Here is a 15,357-nt window from a genome sequence, read left to right as displayed (position 1 = left end):
CTGTTGAAGATGACAGCATTGCTGGACGGACACTTCATCAAAACTACCCAGTGACACAGTATGTCATCAATTTGTTCGGCAGTGTATCCAAACACGCAGTGCTTTGATAAACTACTTCAGCGGCAGTCAGGACTCTGGATCCAGTAACCAGCGCTGTTGGCTGTAAACACTGAGAGTCGACGGGCCCTGAACACCAACAAAATCACCGCTCAACCATAACAACAGCAGCCTACATCATTTCCCCCCTGTGTTTGACTGTTTTAAATTCAATACATTTGAGGTTTGAGGCACAAATTCTCTCTGGATGCTCATTTAAGATGAGGTCTGCGGAGGTGCAGGGTCCTGTTTATTGATTAGTCCAGGTGTTGATAACTGGCAGCATGAGTGTCAATGACATAACACCAGCAAAAGAAAAATGTCTGGTGCTGCCACTGGGCGCACCTACATCTTTTCTACATCTCTTTTCATTTGCTGTATTTCTTTTACCCCTAAAATCAAGGCTATATTTTTTAATTTTCTACCTGAAAAAAACATTTCCAAATCTAGTCCAAAGGCCAGAATGAAAACCTGAGCTCTTATCTATATAGGACTGAGGAGACTTTTGTAATACAATAAGCCTCCTTATCATTAGGTCTGAATGAGATCTGGAAAACTCAAAAACTGGCATTTTCACTGTCCCATAGTTGAAAGTTGAAATTTGACAGTAAATAACAGCCTTATAACAACGAGTCTGTAAACACTGATGTTATTGAACCTGGTCTGAAAATTCTCAACTGTACTTTGAATAAACTTGATGCACAAAAAATATTACATTCATTTCAGTCATAGCAGTACGAGGCAGCGTCTTCAGTGAATGTGCCACACTTGGCAGCCTCTGCGATGGTTTTGGTTTTATAAAAAATACAGTTGAACTTTTCTCTGAAAATAAGTCATATTAAGACATATTTCTGTAGATTTAAAAGTCTGGCTTAATAGTCACAAAGGAACTTTTGGTTAACCCCAAAACGTTGTCTCACAACATTCTTCTGTTGCTTTTTTTTTTTTTTTTTTAGCAGTTTCCTCACTTGCCAGATATTATATTCTGTAAAACAGAAGCTAGATATTAAGCATTTTTCCCTATGATAATATATAATAATATACTATTATATTAATATATGTGCTGACAGTAAAATATCTTATTTAGTTTTACTTAGTAAAAAAAATACTCATGTAGATTTGTCATTGCCAGCTGCTATCTTTGATTGAATTAGGACAAAGATAACTTGAGACAGATTAAAAGCTTTGTCATCCTGCAGCAGACCGACTGTTTCCATCCTTAAGGATTCTGGACATTTTTATGGAACAGCAATAAGTTTTACCTTTATTGTCAGTTCCCCCCCAAATATCTGATTGATATGTATTTTAATGATAATACTTGAGAGGCACTGGAACCAAACTTCAGATTCTTAATTCACTAAAATGAAAATTATAAAAAAGATCACAATCATTTAGTTATCATAAATATCCCTAACTAACGTTAGACTAATGTCTTCTTTATTTCCACTTCTAAATTATTCTACTTCTGTAATTCTTTTCTCTGGTATTTCCGTTTTATTTTCTTCCTCTCTCCTTCAAAAATGGAAATACATGACTGATGATTCTGTTTTTCATGTCATTTAAGTTCACCACACTGTCAGTTGTGCTGTGATGCCTTCAGGAAGTGGTCTTTGGAAGCCCCACATGTAAAACAAACAGAAAATAGTTTGGTTCCGTCCCATACACTATAAATCCTGTCAGCAGGAAACATCGGCGTATGTTGGCTCTTTTTACTGCACAGTTCTTGCACAAGTGTCCTCTGGCAACCAGTTATGACGTATTATGGATGTTGTTACTTGAACACACATCAAGGTTTTATTTGTATGAATGATACTATCGTAATTGTGGTTTCTTATCTGCTAAATTACATGCCTTCAGCTGCCCAGTAAGGAGTTCCTGACTTACGTAGAATGAATGTAAATGTGCTGAAGCGGCTTGATTTAGCAGCCTTCAACCACTTCCTCCCTCCAGTATGTCATACAGGGAATAGCATTTATTTCTAAAGGTCAAAACATGTTGTTGTTATCATACTCTGTTTTGTTTTAAAAGGGTATTTTAGTTATACCCTATACTCAGGATATGAAGGAATATATATGCATACAAATATTTATCATTTTTGATGAATGTGGGATTTTCTTGCATTTTATCTGGGCTCTTGCTTCAGTTTGGCTCGATATAGTTTTTCTCCAGCAGTTCACAGTTTGTAAAGCATTACAATTACTTGTGCTTGTGCAGTTACTTGTGTAGGTACTCCTTTTTTTTGCTGATGGTTTGCAAATTTGAGAATGAAATGATGTGTCAGTGGTTAATAGTGCTTCTATTGCTTTGGCTACAACAACCTCTAAAACCCATTGAACTGCGTGAGACATGCAGTCTTTTCCAGGCTTAACATAAGCTTTTTTTCCCTGCTTGATGAAAATGTGACATTTTATAAATTTATGTTTTTAATAGTAGTGACAGGCTTACATTACAATTAATGAATCAGCTGTGGAAGAAATATAACAAAATATGGCAGGCTAAAGGTCTCTGAGCCAAACCTCAGGTTTCTTCTCAAAAGCCAGTACATATTTGCAGTGGTGTTTTTGGTCTGGATAAACCATAACAGGCTCCACAAACACAGTGAGTATGTTGAGCTCCTAACCATTTTACCACGGGACAAAACAAGGCTTCAAACAGTCTGATGCACTTCACTCAAAAGACGGCAAAACAGAGTAAGTCTAACTCAGCAGAATGACCCAGTTTCATTACACACCACTGGACGTGTTACAGTGTGTTAGTGAATGCTGTATCACTGCTCTCCTCTCACTATAGCTCCAAATCCTTTTTTTCACCTCATTGATTTACAAAGAACTTTTCTGCCTCAGACTCAAACTAATGGCTGCAAAACAATAATTTCTTTTGATCCTGAACAAAGAGCTTTCTGTTTAAATAATCATCCCCAAACTCAAGTCGATGCCAAACATCCACTTACAGTTTTGGCTTGAAAGCCTTCTCCTCACATCTGGAGAGGTAAACACCACAGCTGTGGACTCTTGCTGAGATTAAATAGACGTCGATAACACTGACTTGGATGGCTGAATCAGAGGAGAGTGAAAAAAGGTGAATGACTCAATGAGGTTTTTTTTCTTCATTTTTGAAAAGATCAAAAGATCACTCGTGTTAAAAAAAATTAACACAGGTTTTTTGAAAATAAGAGTTGGCAAGCTTTAGTTTTCTATGTAAATTTCATTGTGTTTCTATTTACCTTGTTTTTAGAGAAGAAAAGCTCTGGCAGGACATGTACGAGGAGGAGTGACTGTGGTTTCTGCTCTGAACAGCTGCACTGCAACCACAAGAGAAAAAATAATTATCAGCTTTAATTAATTTGAAATATTGCATAAAGTTATGAAAAAAAATTAGGGAGGGATTGACAACAGTAAGATGCTGAGAAAAAAGTTAGTTGTGCTGTAAAATGTTTTGATGGTTGAAAGGCCTTTCAGCAGAAGCAGCATATTTTCAAAATCTTCACACTTTAGGTAAAATCACATAAGCTAAAATCAGGTAGATAAGTAGATACCACACACACACACACACACACACACACACACACACACACACACACACACACACACACACACACACACACACACACACACACACACACACACACACACACAGGAAGACCCCAATTGTAAAAATGTAACGAGTCTGAATCTACTCTCATTTTTGATTTGCTAGGAAACAAATGCCAGAAGGTTTTCTTTGATTTAGGAGAAGTGTTGAGCTTTAAAGAGACAAGCAAACTGAGGGGCCTTTCTCTTTGTGTGCGTCACAGCGTGGCCAAAAATACACTGTTAGCCCAAAATAGTCTCAATTAGACACACAATCACTGTTCCACTGTTCACAAGCTTCCTTTTAGAGACAAACTCTTGAAGCAGGGGCTCGGCCCCTTTGCAGGGTAAGCAAGTTCAAGCTAAACCAACTGGCATTTGTTATGGTTAGTGGCACATTATGTGTCAGCAGCGTGAGAAGTGCTATTGTCTGTTTTTAATGTGTAATGGTCTACTGATGGACAGATAAGAAATTACCTGACACAGCTCGAACCTGGTGGTTGTTCAGGCTCCAGCTGCTATTTTTTTTTTCCGTAATTTCCACCTGAAAAAGCACACCCAAATTCAATCAGTAACAGCTCCATAATCATAAAGCCAAAATGAATAACCTTGGACTGTAATGCTAATTAAGTAACTGCGAAATGCATGCACGGCTGTCTTGATGCGTGTCGTTAAACATAACTCCACCAAATATGAAGCAACAGAAATTATGTACAACAAGGTTGCATCCATTTTAGTCATACCAGACAGACTCTCCATTTAAGCCACTCAGAGGACTTTGGAAAGCCAACTGTGCCACGTTCTGCGTCAGCGACCTTCTCAAAATATTCATGAAAAATATGGCTTTGTGGAAAAGGTTGTCGTGTGTGAGCTGCTCGACTGATTCACTGTCCTCCATCTTGAACTCAAGAGCCCCTGTAAACCCACCGCCTGGCTTTTTCACCCTGCACTCTGGAAGTAAATAAAATAATGTCTGCATGAGGCCTTTGATATAGATTGAGTGGCCATATACAAAGTGTGTGTGTCATACAAACATGCACTTATTAGAAACAGCAGTGCCTCGCATTGTTTGCCTTTTTCGCATATTAGCTACTTGAAGTTACGTATTGTGGAGGTGCGTTTGACTTGACCAAGCCACTTACTGAAAAATATGAGCTTCAGTGTGAAGCAATCATGTGATGGGATGTCAGTAAAGGGAACAAGGCATGGTTGTGATTCCTGACCAGACTAACCTCTGACCGCTTCATACCTAAGGATACTAAAGGAACCACAGACAAAAGATCTAATGTTGTAGATTTTTCTTCCTCTGTGGTCAAGCAGACAGTTTGGATTTTTTTCTGTGTGCACTCTGGTTCACTGGCTGCCTGCTACGTCCCCCCCCCCCCCCCCCCCACACACACACACACACCCCCTGCCTGTCTAAAATGGATGATTTTCTGTAGTTTTCCCTTGCCTCTACTCTTTGGTAGAGGATTATCTGCTGTTATCAACTGCGGCATAGGAGATCATGAAGATTCCCAGACTATAAATCTGAATAGTGAAGCTGCTCTAATTAATTTTATGGATGAATTATCATCTGACCCTAGTTCCCCTCAACTCTATTAATCAGTTTACCATCTTTCAAATGCGTGTTTGAGTTTATACTGACATTTTAATATGGTTTATTCTCACTGATGCTAACAGCAACATTTGCAGCAGACAGCTGTTTCAAGGGAAAATGTTTAACCATCCACTAACCACACAGGATACAAAGTTAGCATCTGAGCTTGAATACGTTTTTAAAGTCATCAGATATTACCTTGTTTATAGTCTTGCATAGCAAGATACGTAAATCGTTCAGGTATAAGGTAAATAAATAAAAAAAAACGCTCTGGATTGATTGCATTTTTTTTTTTTAAACCAATCACAATCGTCTTGGGTGTCACCAGGTCTAGGATGCAGCAACGGTACCCTTGCGAAATAGTGTAGTGTGTGGCAACTTGTTTTGCATATGGGGAAGAGATCCCTGGTTTTGGATTGGTTAAAAACAAAATTGGTGCAAAGACTGAAAAGAGCCCAGCAGACCTGCGCTATTGCATATTTAAACAATAATACACGAGATGCTTACGGACCTCGGCGCTGACCGCATCACTGAGGTGCCAATAATCACGTTAAAGCACACCGTCGAGGGTAAAATTAAGATTATACAGCAAGCTACCATCTAAAAGAAATATGTATTAAACGTGTGTCCATATTTTGTGGCAATTCGCCCCCAAAATATAAAACTTTTCATTAGCGTGATCTCCGTTTTCATGGCACTATATGGGGTATGACTAACAACTGGAAAACAATCAGTCGCGTCAGTAGACGCGAGTGCAATGTAATCTTTATTGCTTTCCAGAGATCGTTCTCAAACTGAATAAATACAGCACATAGAAACACCAAACTGCTTAGCTCGCTCAACCTCGTTGTAAGTAAGATATCCGCTGAAAAAAAGATATCGATGGAGTCATGTATTTTTAAGATTTTAGCACCAGTGTCATGTGTTAAATCATAACCAGTCAAGTTGGCCTCCGCTAGGATTTTAAGTGCTCAGAGCGACAAATAAGGACCAAAAGAGACCCGATTTTGCCAAATGGGTCACATTTAATAGACCTATAACAAGTCAAAACAACATTATATTGCTCAATTCACATTAAGGAGGCGGAGTGATATTTCTGGTGATGAGCAGGGTGTGACGTCATGATGATTTGAGCATGTACAGTTGACCAATCAGATCGCTGGGTCGGAAATACTTGTATAATTATAATCGAATCAAAACTAACATCAACATTAAGTCATATTTTTTGTGTTTACGTTGCTGGCTCAGACGTTCTCATTATTTTGAAAACGGTAACGCAGATAGCGGACCGGGAGGAGAATGCCAACTGAAAGTGAGCGCATGCTGGTCTTACTTTTGTCAAATGACCAGATATGAATCTCAATGAATGGGGCTCTCCCCTGCAAACTTTCAACAGAAAGCTTTTGCTCCAAATGAGTTTTAAAGACGGAAGGCATAGCAAAATACATTATGGAGTAGCGTCATGGTAAATGTAAGGCTTTAAGGTACACTAACATTTACTATTTTTCATCAGTGTGTTCACACTGTCAAGTACAGAAACATGCAGTGCACAACAAGTAGCAGGATAATGCACTCAAAGCAACCCAAAAAAGAAGTCCGCTGGACACTTTCCACCTTCCATGTTGTCTCCATAGAGGAAGGGAAGGAGCCACAGACTTAAAGAATTTTCAAATTAAGGCATCTGAGGAAGCTGTAACTGTTTCTGAACACAAAAATGTTTATTTTTCACTGACGCAGCTGGACAGAAGAATCAGTGTGTTTATTGAGTGTGTTAAACAGAGGACATGAAAACAGGTTCATTTCTGGGTAAAATAATAAAATCTGCAAATATGTTGGCGGGTGATGTGTTCACATGCTGAGGTTATTTCCAGTCAGAGCAGAACGGCAGTGTGTGATTTGAAACAACACTACTCTTCCTGCACTACTTAAGCAAGAGTCAGAACATGTGAGAGGCCTATTTGTTAGTGTACTAAGGGAAGTACTGTATGTCATTTGGAACACAATACGGTATCAGGAGTTGTGGATGAGTGAAGAACTTTAGGGTGAAATTTGGACAATTATGTTTTTTATTTCTCATGATTGCTTCAACTTTATGATAGCCCAATGCTAAATTTCCAGTCTGCCCCCTTTAAGGTTCTTTATTGACTGACCAGAGCAATAAGACGTCCAACAAAGAAAAACTCTAGGCCTATTTTGATTTTTGTTTTTTCTCTCCAGTGATTTCTCTTTACAAAGCAAGTTAAAGTTAATCAAAACCTTCAGTCATCTTTCTAAAGTATATTTTGTTGGCTACAGAGTGGATTTCAAAATATGATTGAGAGGCTAAGTGTCTGCAGTAAGAGCAGCTCCCCTGGAGAGCTCTCTTTAACTGCATCTGATCTCACGTGGTGAGCATTAACACACAACGGAAAACCGAGTCTGTTACCCAGAAGGAAAATAAGTTTTAGTCTTGAACTCTCCCAAAAACTAATCAATGCTAAGTTCAGATCACTTAAAGGGTGATAAAGCTGGAGGACAAATGAAAGAAACAGAGACATGTTGATGATATCTCTGTTATCCATACTTTAGAAATAAAGCAGTAGGAGTTCAGCAGGGACTTTCCTTACTTCCTGCATAGTGAGTAGCTTTACTGTGAGGTACACTAATACTGCCTTCACAGCATCCCATCTCTAAGATGGCCCTGCTTTGCAGACTGAAACAAACATCTTTTTGTGCAAATGGAGTACGCAGCTGATCATGTGCTTGATATTATCTGTTTATGAAGCAGTAATACAGTGGCCTTCTATGTTCTAATCAGCAGGGCTGTTCTCAGCAGTCTGGTCTCTCAGTGTTGTTTTGTATTTCTAATTAACCTGGAAGCCAGATATATGTCTCAGTGTTGTGTCTCTATGGAAAGTTGAGGATTGGATCTTATCCTATCTTTTCTCTTATAGCTTTAAGTAATATGTTTATATACCATACCAACAGTCATATGAGTGACATAGTCGGCACAAAATGTATTTGTAAAGAATAAAGATGCTCCAAAACTGCCTGGAATGAAAACAGCAACTCATTGTTTTTCATGTTAAAGAAAATGAGATAAATAATAGTGTAGCACTGGAGATAATGACCAGTTTTAATACACTAAGAGAGAAACTAACACATTATGTGCTGGTGTGACCTCTTGTGGTCAGAGTGTGTAACTTTTCATGCAGGCAGTCTGGATTGTAATGAGTTTCCAAGACGTAAGGATTACATATGATTTTACACAATTGACACATTGGATTATTTATTAATGCAGTTATTATACATAAGATGAAAAATAGTTTGTGTACCACAATAATACAACAGCCCTTGTTCAGGGAAGGAATAGTTGGACCTATAGGAGAAAAAAAGGTTATTTTCTTTCTTGCAGAGAGCTATATGAAAAGACTGATACCCCTCTAATGTATCTGCTGCAAATATGAAGCAACAGCCAATAGCCACTGTAAAAAAAAGACTGCATGAAAACGGGGATTGTGAGTGAAGATTAAACAAACTAGATTCAACACACTGATTTGTGATCTTTATATGTGTTGGTTGGTGGATTTTGTCACCATTAGACGGAGCGAGCCTGGCCCATTTGGCTGCAGTTTTATTTTACTCTACAAATATGAAATCTTCTCATCAAATAAGCACATTTTTCCCCAAATGTCAAACTACTCCTTCAAAAAAAAATTCCCCTTGTGGGATTAATAAAGTAACTACCTAATCTAATCTAATCTAATCTAATTTTAAAGGCACACTCCAAATCCCAATTTGTATTTCCAGTGTATAAAAATGTCAATTGAGCGAATAATCATTTCCAAAAAATATACAAATGATAAAGGAATACAAAACACATGAAAAAAATCAAAATCAAAAAAAAAAAAAATCAAAATTCTGTAGAATTAAAAATTATACAATTGGAGACTATAATAACACATAATAAAAACTGGAATACAAGTTAGAAGAATAATAATAAAGAAAAGTAAATATTTCCAGTATTTAATATATTGTTGTAAAGTATTTGACACTCGGCAGAATTTAATCCTTCGTCTGCACATTCCACAATACAAGACTTTACCTTCATAACTTTATGAATTAAAATTAAAAATTTAAATTAAATTAAAAGACCCATTATAACATTATTTTACATTCATTCAACACTGATATAATGTTTATATTTGTAATGCAGCATTGGAACACAATATTCCACTCTTTGTATTATACTTACAATACAGATCAACATCACTTAAATATGGAACAAATATGCACTCTAATAAATATCAATTTGAATGAAAAACATCCTCCTGAGACTAGAGACATGTGCAAACCAATAACATATACTTCTGTATTAATACATCTAATGTTCTTCTTCTATTCCCTAATTTCCTTGCCTGACTGTCAGTGAAGTTACTCGTTAACCTGAGTTCTTAAACGTGTCCCAATCTACTTGATTGATAACCCTTCTGCCTGGTGTCATTTAAGTGGCCTTCAGCTGGTTTTCCTCAGACTCAGACCCTGTGATGGCCTGTAGCCTGGCTCCATGGTGAATGGTGCTGTTCTTCACCGACTTGCGCAGGGAGGACAGGCGGCTGCGGAAACCCTCTCCAGAGAAGAAATAAAGCAGCGGGTCAAAGCAGGAATTGGCAGCAGCCAGGCACAGTGTCACCACAACAGACTTCTGCATGGCAAGCTTCTCCGAGCAGGTGCTGTCAGTCCGGGACAGGAAGCTCAGGTGGACGGTGCGCTGCACGTGATAAGGCATGAAGCAGATGAGGAAGGTCAGCAGGACGATGACAATCATTCGGATGGCCTTGGTACCCGTGCCTCGCTGGCGCCGGGAGGGATTGTTGCGGGAAAGCAGGGTGCGGACTATGCCGGCGTAGCAGACTAGGATGACCAGGAAGGGCAGGACAAAGCCCAGCACCAGTGACAGATAGTTCAGCACGACGAGTTTTTTTATAGCTCGACCGCTTGGAGGCTCAAAGCATTTGGTTTCATTCGTGTACAAGTCAAAATGCTGACCAGACATCAGGAAGGGGGACGATGAAAGACAGATAAACACCCACACGCCCCCACACACCAGGCGTGCACGGGTTTCGGTCATCAGCCGCAGGTTCTGCACAGGGAAGACAATGGCCAAAAAACGTGTGATGGACATTACAGCCATGAAGTAAATGCTACAGTAGAGGTTTACGTAGAGGGCATAGGAGCTGATGCGACAGAGGAAATCCCCGTAGTACCACTGGCCCTTGTTGACATAGTAGAGAACTCGCAGTGGCAGCGTCATAACACACAGCAGATCAGACACAGCCAGGTTTAACATGTAGACGTGAAAGGGTGAGCTCTGGCGGTAAGTTCTGATCAGCACCACCAGGGCGAGGCCGTTCCCCACCAGGCCGAAGACGGTGATGAGGGAGTAGGACGTGGAGTAGACCTGGTTCCGGAAGTTGACGATGGACGGACAGTCGGTAGAGTTGCTCTCTATGCCCTCTGTCAGATTCACCTGCTCCATTTGTGGCCACATCTGCAGCTGCTGAGACAGAGAGAGACATGATGATGTGTGCAAAAGCATGAAAATGAAAGACTGCGGGTAGGTCAACCCCACCACAGAAAATATGTAAGAAAAAAACATGCAGCTCTGCAGAGGGTGCTGACTGATATGCCAGATTGTTTCAGAGATACTGGTGTTTTTTTTCTTGCTGTGCAGACTGAAGAAAACACAGAATACGATAAGTCACATGACAAATGTTCTTGTTTTTTCTTAGATTGAAAAATGGAAAATGAGTAGTGTTTGATTCAGCTGTAGAAGACGCAGTTTGAATATTCTGATAAACCAGATGCCAAATTGTTTTTATTTTGCCATCTATACATCTATACATCTATAACTCACCTCTGGCAAAATCCATCACACAACAATAACACTGTTGTCTGTGTTCTTGGTTGTTTGTATATAATATATATAGATATATACTGTACTGTATATACTGTATATACTGTGAATTTTATATTTTATATTTTTACTGCTATTTTACTGCTATTTTATTGCTTTCTATTATTCTATTATTATCTATTGTTCCTGTATGCTGCTGTAGCGAAAAAAATCTCCCCTCGGGGATTAATAAAGTAACTACCTAACCTAACCTAACCTAACCTAACCTAACCTAACCTAACCTAACCTAATCTATGCATCAGGTGTTGAATAATTAAAGGAGTTGCAAATTTGATGCGTTGACTGGCAGTCTCAACTAAAAAATACAAAGGCAATATGTAGAAATTTGTTCTTACGTAATCTAAATATAAAATACATTCAGTGCAACAGAATCTCATGCACTTTACTGGACACTTGTTGATCTGTGTCTCTTGAATGCACTTTGTATTTTACACTGTGCGCTGGGTAACATAAACAAATACTAAATCATTCATGGATCAATTCATACTGACAAGTGCTTTCTGTCACTTTAAAAAGTACAAACTGAAATGTTTACACTGCTCAAACATGGACTGGTAACATAACATCAGAGTAACGTGATCGCTTTACTTCTCTGTCAATCACTACACTCAGCAAGAGTGAAACTATCACGAAAATACAACTTTGACTTTAATCGAATCAAGAATGGACAAGTTTCTCCTACCGCTGAATTCCTGCCTGGTGTCAAAACAGAGCAGCCGGCTTGTTGATTTTGTCTCCCGGTAGATGTGCTTCAGAGCGTGTCTTCTCTGCCTCATCTGCCAGATGTCACAGCAGTAGTGGGGTGGCACTGCCTCTTCAGATCCTCAGCTGCTTGCAAGCTCTTCAAAGTAGGACTGGTCTCTCTCTTCTACTGCGCAGCACAACAGCATCAAACCCAGTGACATCACAAACACACATTCACAGTAAATAAAGGGGAACTGAGCGTGAAAAAAACGAGAGGCACGCCAAACTGAAAGCTGCGCTTTTGTTAGTTGGTGCTCTAAACAATGATAATCTATTTGCAGATTCACCTGAATATACCTTAGAGATACCTCCTCTGCAGTTTTTTTTCCAACCAGATGAAGTGCATTGTGACACAAATTGCTTCTCTTCTCTACATTGCACGTTTCGTTTCTGCTTCAGTTGTTAGTGTGTGCTTGTCTGACCTGTTTTACTCTAATTACGTGTTTAGTTAAAGGCAATGTGATACCAGTGTACATAATACCTGCCTGCAACGCTGTACCTTCTGACAAGTGTTCACACGGGAGAAGGAAATAATTATTTTTGAGTATTGCAGAGCTGCATTGTTAAATCATTCTATCAAATGTATCACTGAAGACAGCCTTGCAGTTTTTCTGTCCTAACAAGTCTATGTAAGATGAGATGTATTACTCGTGGCTATAAAGATAAGATGATAAAGAAAAGAGAGAGAAAAAGATATTTGAGTCAACTACAGTAATCTTTATTTCCTGCAGCATTTCCTTTATATGCTGCTAATGAGTGTGCTTTACAGTTAGTTAATGGAGTGCGGATACTGCAGGGGAAATGGGCTAACTCATTTTCACAGCTTAAAGGCCTTTGGGTTGGAAGGACAGAATCATTTATCTGTAACTCATTTAGTGTTTAGGCAACAGCAAAGACCAACGTTCAACCACACTGCCACTCAGGAGACATCTGCATCACGGACTCTACTGGATCAGCTTGGTAGTACATTAAGGGCAAGAATAATTGCAGGAGAGCAGAACAGACTATGTGAAGAGCTCTGACCCTTTTGAGAGCTGTTGAAAGTGCATTTATAATTCAGAGTAAACCCATTATAAATTCCCTGAGCAGTCCCGCTGAGCCCGGAGCCATAGTGCTTTTATTTCTCTACACACACACTGTACATTTACTGTGGATAACTTGTCTTTGTGTGGCTTAATTATTTATTGATCGCACAGTGATTGAGGTCTTATTGTGGGTAAGAGATGCTCTTCCCAGTCAGAGCACTTAATAGCACAATCAAATACACCAAGAAAACTTCATCAATCTTCAAGGTCCGTCAAACAAATTCCACATAAACAGCAACTAATTGAGATACACAGATTACAACTAAAAATAACAACCTGTCTGCATTTATATGTGGTAGACATCAAAGGGTGGTTGAGTGCACTTTCACGAGCTGTTGTGGTTACTTTGTGGATCATAATTGCAATGATCTGAATAATCCCTAATGTGTGTTGGAAGTCGAGATGCTTAATACACTAGTGCATCATCCCGGCAAGTTTTTATTTGTTGGTGCATTAACTCCAGTTACAGTGGATTTCACAGTAACTGGCTGAGATAGCTTGTTACTTTATTTTTGTTTACTCACATCAGCATTTCTTGGTAATTTGTTCCTGTTTGGAAAAAGTTGCCAGTCCAATTAGTTTTAGTCAAGATCAAAGAAAATAACATTAGATTTTTTTTTAATTTCAAAAGAATTTGTTGGCATGGTAACAGGCTTTTGAGCAAAGCCATCCTTAGCTGAAAACAAAACATATATGGGGTTATTTACATAGGGTATGCAATGTAACTTGAAGTAACTTAAGTAATGTAACCTAAGTATGTAACATTAGCTACAGTATTTAATCTTATCCAACATGGTCCTTTCCTAAAGCTACCAAGTACTTTTGGTGCTTCAGCCAAAATAAACTGCAACCGTATTGCATGCAACCCAAACCACTGACTTTTCCAATGTTGCTATTGGCGTGAGATTGGGTTGTATCAGCATTTCATCAGTGGCTCCGTTCAAGTGGCACTGACAAGATTCTTTTTGAAATTGGTACCAAAGTGTGTCATGAGAAACTGGTTTTCATGCTGTCTCCTATTGACAGTCAACACTGGTTTCTCCTGAACATGAATACAATCTTTCCCTGAACCCAACCATGTAATTCTCGTTGCCTTAGTTTGACTTAAATAGCTTCAACTGACTTTCTTTTTTGCAAACTTTTGCACACAAGTCAGATATATGCATTGTCTTTTTAGCTCTGTGTTTGGTCTTAACTAACTTTAGAGATACATTTCAGTCTACTTTGCCGCTTGATGCTCTGCTATAACTGGCTGAATTCCCCCTGCTGTTTGGTGCTGGATAGGTAGCAAACATTGGGTAGTGTAAAGTACCTCAGAAAACCAAAACAACAAACTGTAAAATACTTCATAGAGCTGAGAGGAACTGCACTGACAGATGATTTATTTTTGGGTTTGAGCAACCCCTTTCACATCACACATTGTCATTTTAGACCGTTTTGATTTGAAAATATTTAAAAGACCTGCTTTAATGTTATAGGGAAGAATTCTTAATTTTAAACTTTTTTTTTCTGGGCTTTAAACCGAAGAGATTTTAATTGTAGAGGTGGCTGATCAGAAAACACTCCAAGGAGTTGTTTTCGAAGCTACTGACAAACCTCATGTGTTGTCATTAAGGTATGAGCCTTGGTTAACTTTTGTTTACTTCACATAGACAACCTGCATATTTGAATCAGGCTCAGCAGCTCCTCTGCAGCTGTCCAGTCCTTTCATGGAAGTGAGAGCAGCCTCTTCTCTTTGTCTAAAGCTAACACAAACCAACTGTCAGTGTAATTTATTTAATTATTTCTACGTTTTTACGCTGTTGGGAAGTTGTTAAGCTCCCCAGCTCTCTTAGCCTTATTTAATTGCAAATATAGAGATGCAGCAGGATTAAATACACAGATTTATAGAGTTGGGATAAAAAAGTAGAGTTTAACAAAAAAAGGCAAACAGTGTTAATATCTGGGTGGTCTGCTGACTGCTGTAACGTACAATGGAAATACAATTTGTAATTTAAATGGTCCTTTCTATTGGTATGACAGAGCTGGTGACACCCTGCAGACTAAGATGTTTAAGTAGGTCACTTTATCTTTGACATCTATTGTTCATCTTAGCAGTTTGGTGGAGCAACAAACAACATCTTACGTTTTTGTGGTTTCCTCGTTGCTGACATGGTACAATCAAAGTTCATGCAAGCTGGTCTTTGGATATTTTTTTTAGACATCCTGGATGCTTCATGTCAGTGAAAACACATCTGAGTATGCACATTTATGTACAAAGTGAATTTTATACAAAGAATAGCACGTTTTTGGTTAATTTTGCAAAAC

At 38.7% G+C, this 15,357-nt stretch overlaps 1 protein-coding gene across 2 annotated transcripts; it reads right to left on the bottom strand.

Moving 5' to 3' along the window:
• Positions 1–8,524: 8,524 nt before the first annotated feature.
• cysltr1 (cysteinyl leukotriene receptor 1) lies at positions 8,525–12,292 on the bottom strand. Of its 2 annotated transcripts, none has more exons than XM_069171017.1 (3): positions 12,263–12,292; positions 11,904–12,089; positions 8,525–10,804 (listed from the first exon to the last, which is right to left on the bottom strand). In XM_069171017.1, exon 3 carries the CDS (start codon positions 10,793–10,795, stop codon positions 9,749–9,751), a length of 1,047 nt encoding a protein of 348 aa, XP_069027118.1. In that variant the 5' UTR covers positions 10,796–10,804; positions 11,904–12,089; positions 12,263–12,292; the 3' UTR covers positions 8,525–9,748. The 2 variants fall into 2 exon arrangements, with proteins under 2 accessions (XP_069027118.1, XP_069027117.1); XM_069171016.1 differs by having other exon boundaries at positions 8,525–10,801.
• Positions 12,293–15,357: the final 3,065 nt, after the last annotated feature.

The sequence above is a fragment of the Embiotoca jacksoni genome, unplaced genomic scaffold (genome assembly GCF_022577435.1).
Source record: "Embiotoca jacksoni isolate LCO1_2020_lvr unplaced genomic scaffold, fEmbJac1.0.p SCAF_5, whole genome shotgun sequence".
NCBI classification, from domain to species: Eukaryota; Metazoa; Chordata; class Actinopteri; family Embiotocidae; genus Embiotoca; species Embiotoca jacksoni.
This window is presented reverse-complemented; position numbering and strand designations above follow the sequence as displayed.

Excerpts from the sequence above, each read along its gene's own strand:
- cysltr1 (XM_069171017.1), bottom strand. The coding sequence starts at position 10,795 with ATGTGGCCACAAATGGAGCAGGTGAATCTGACAGAGGGCATAGAGAGC.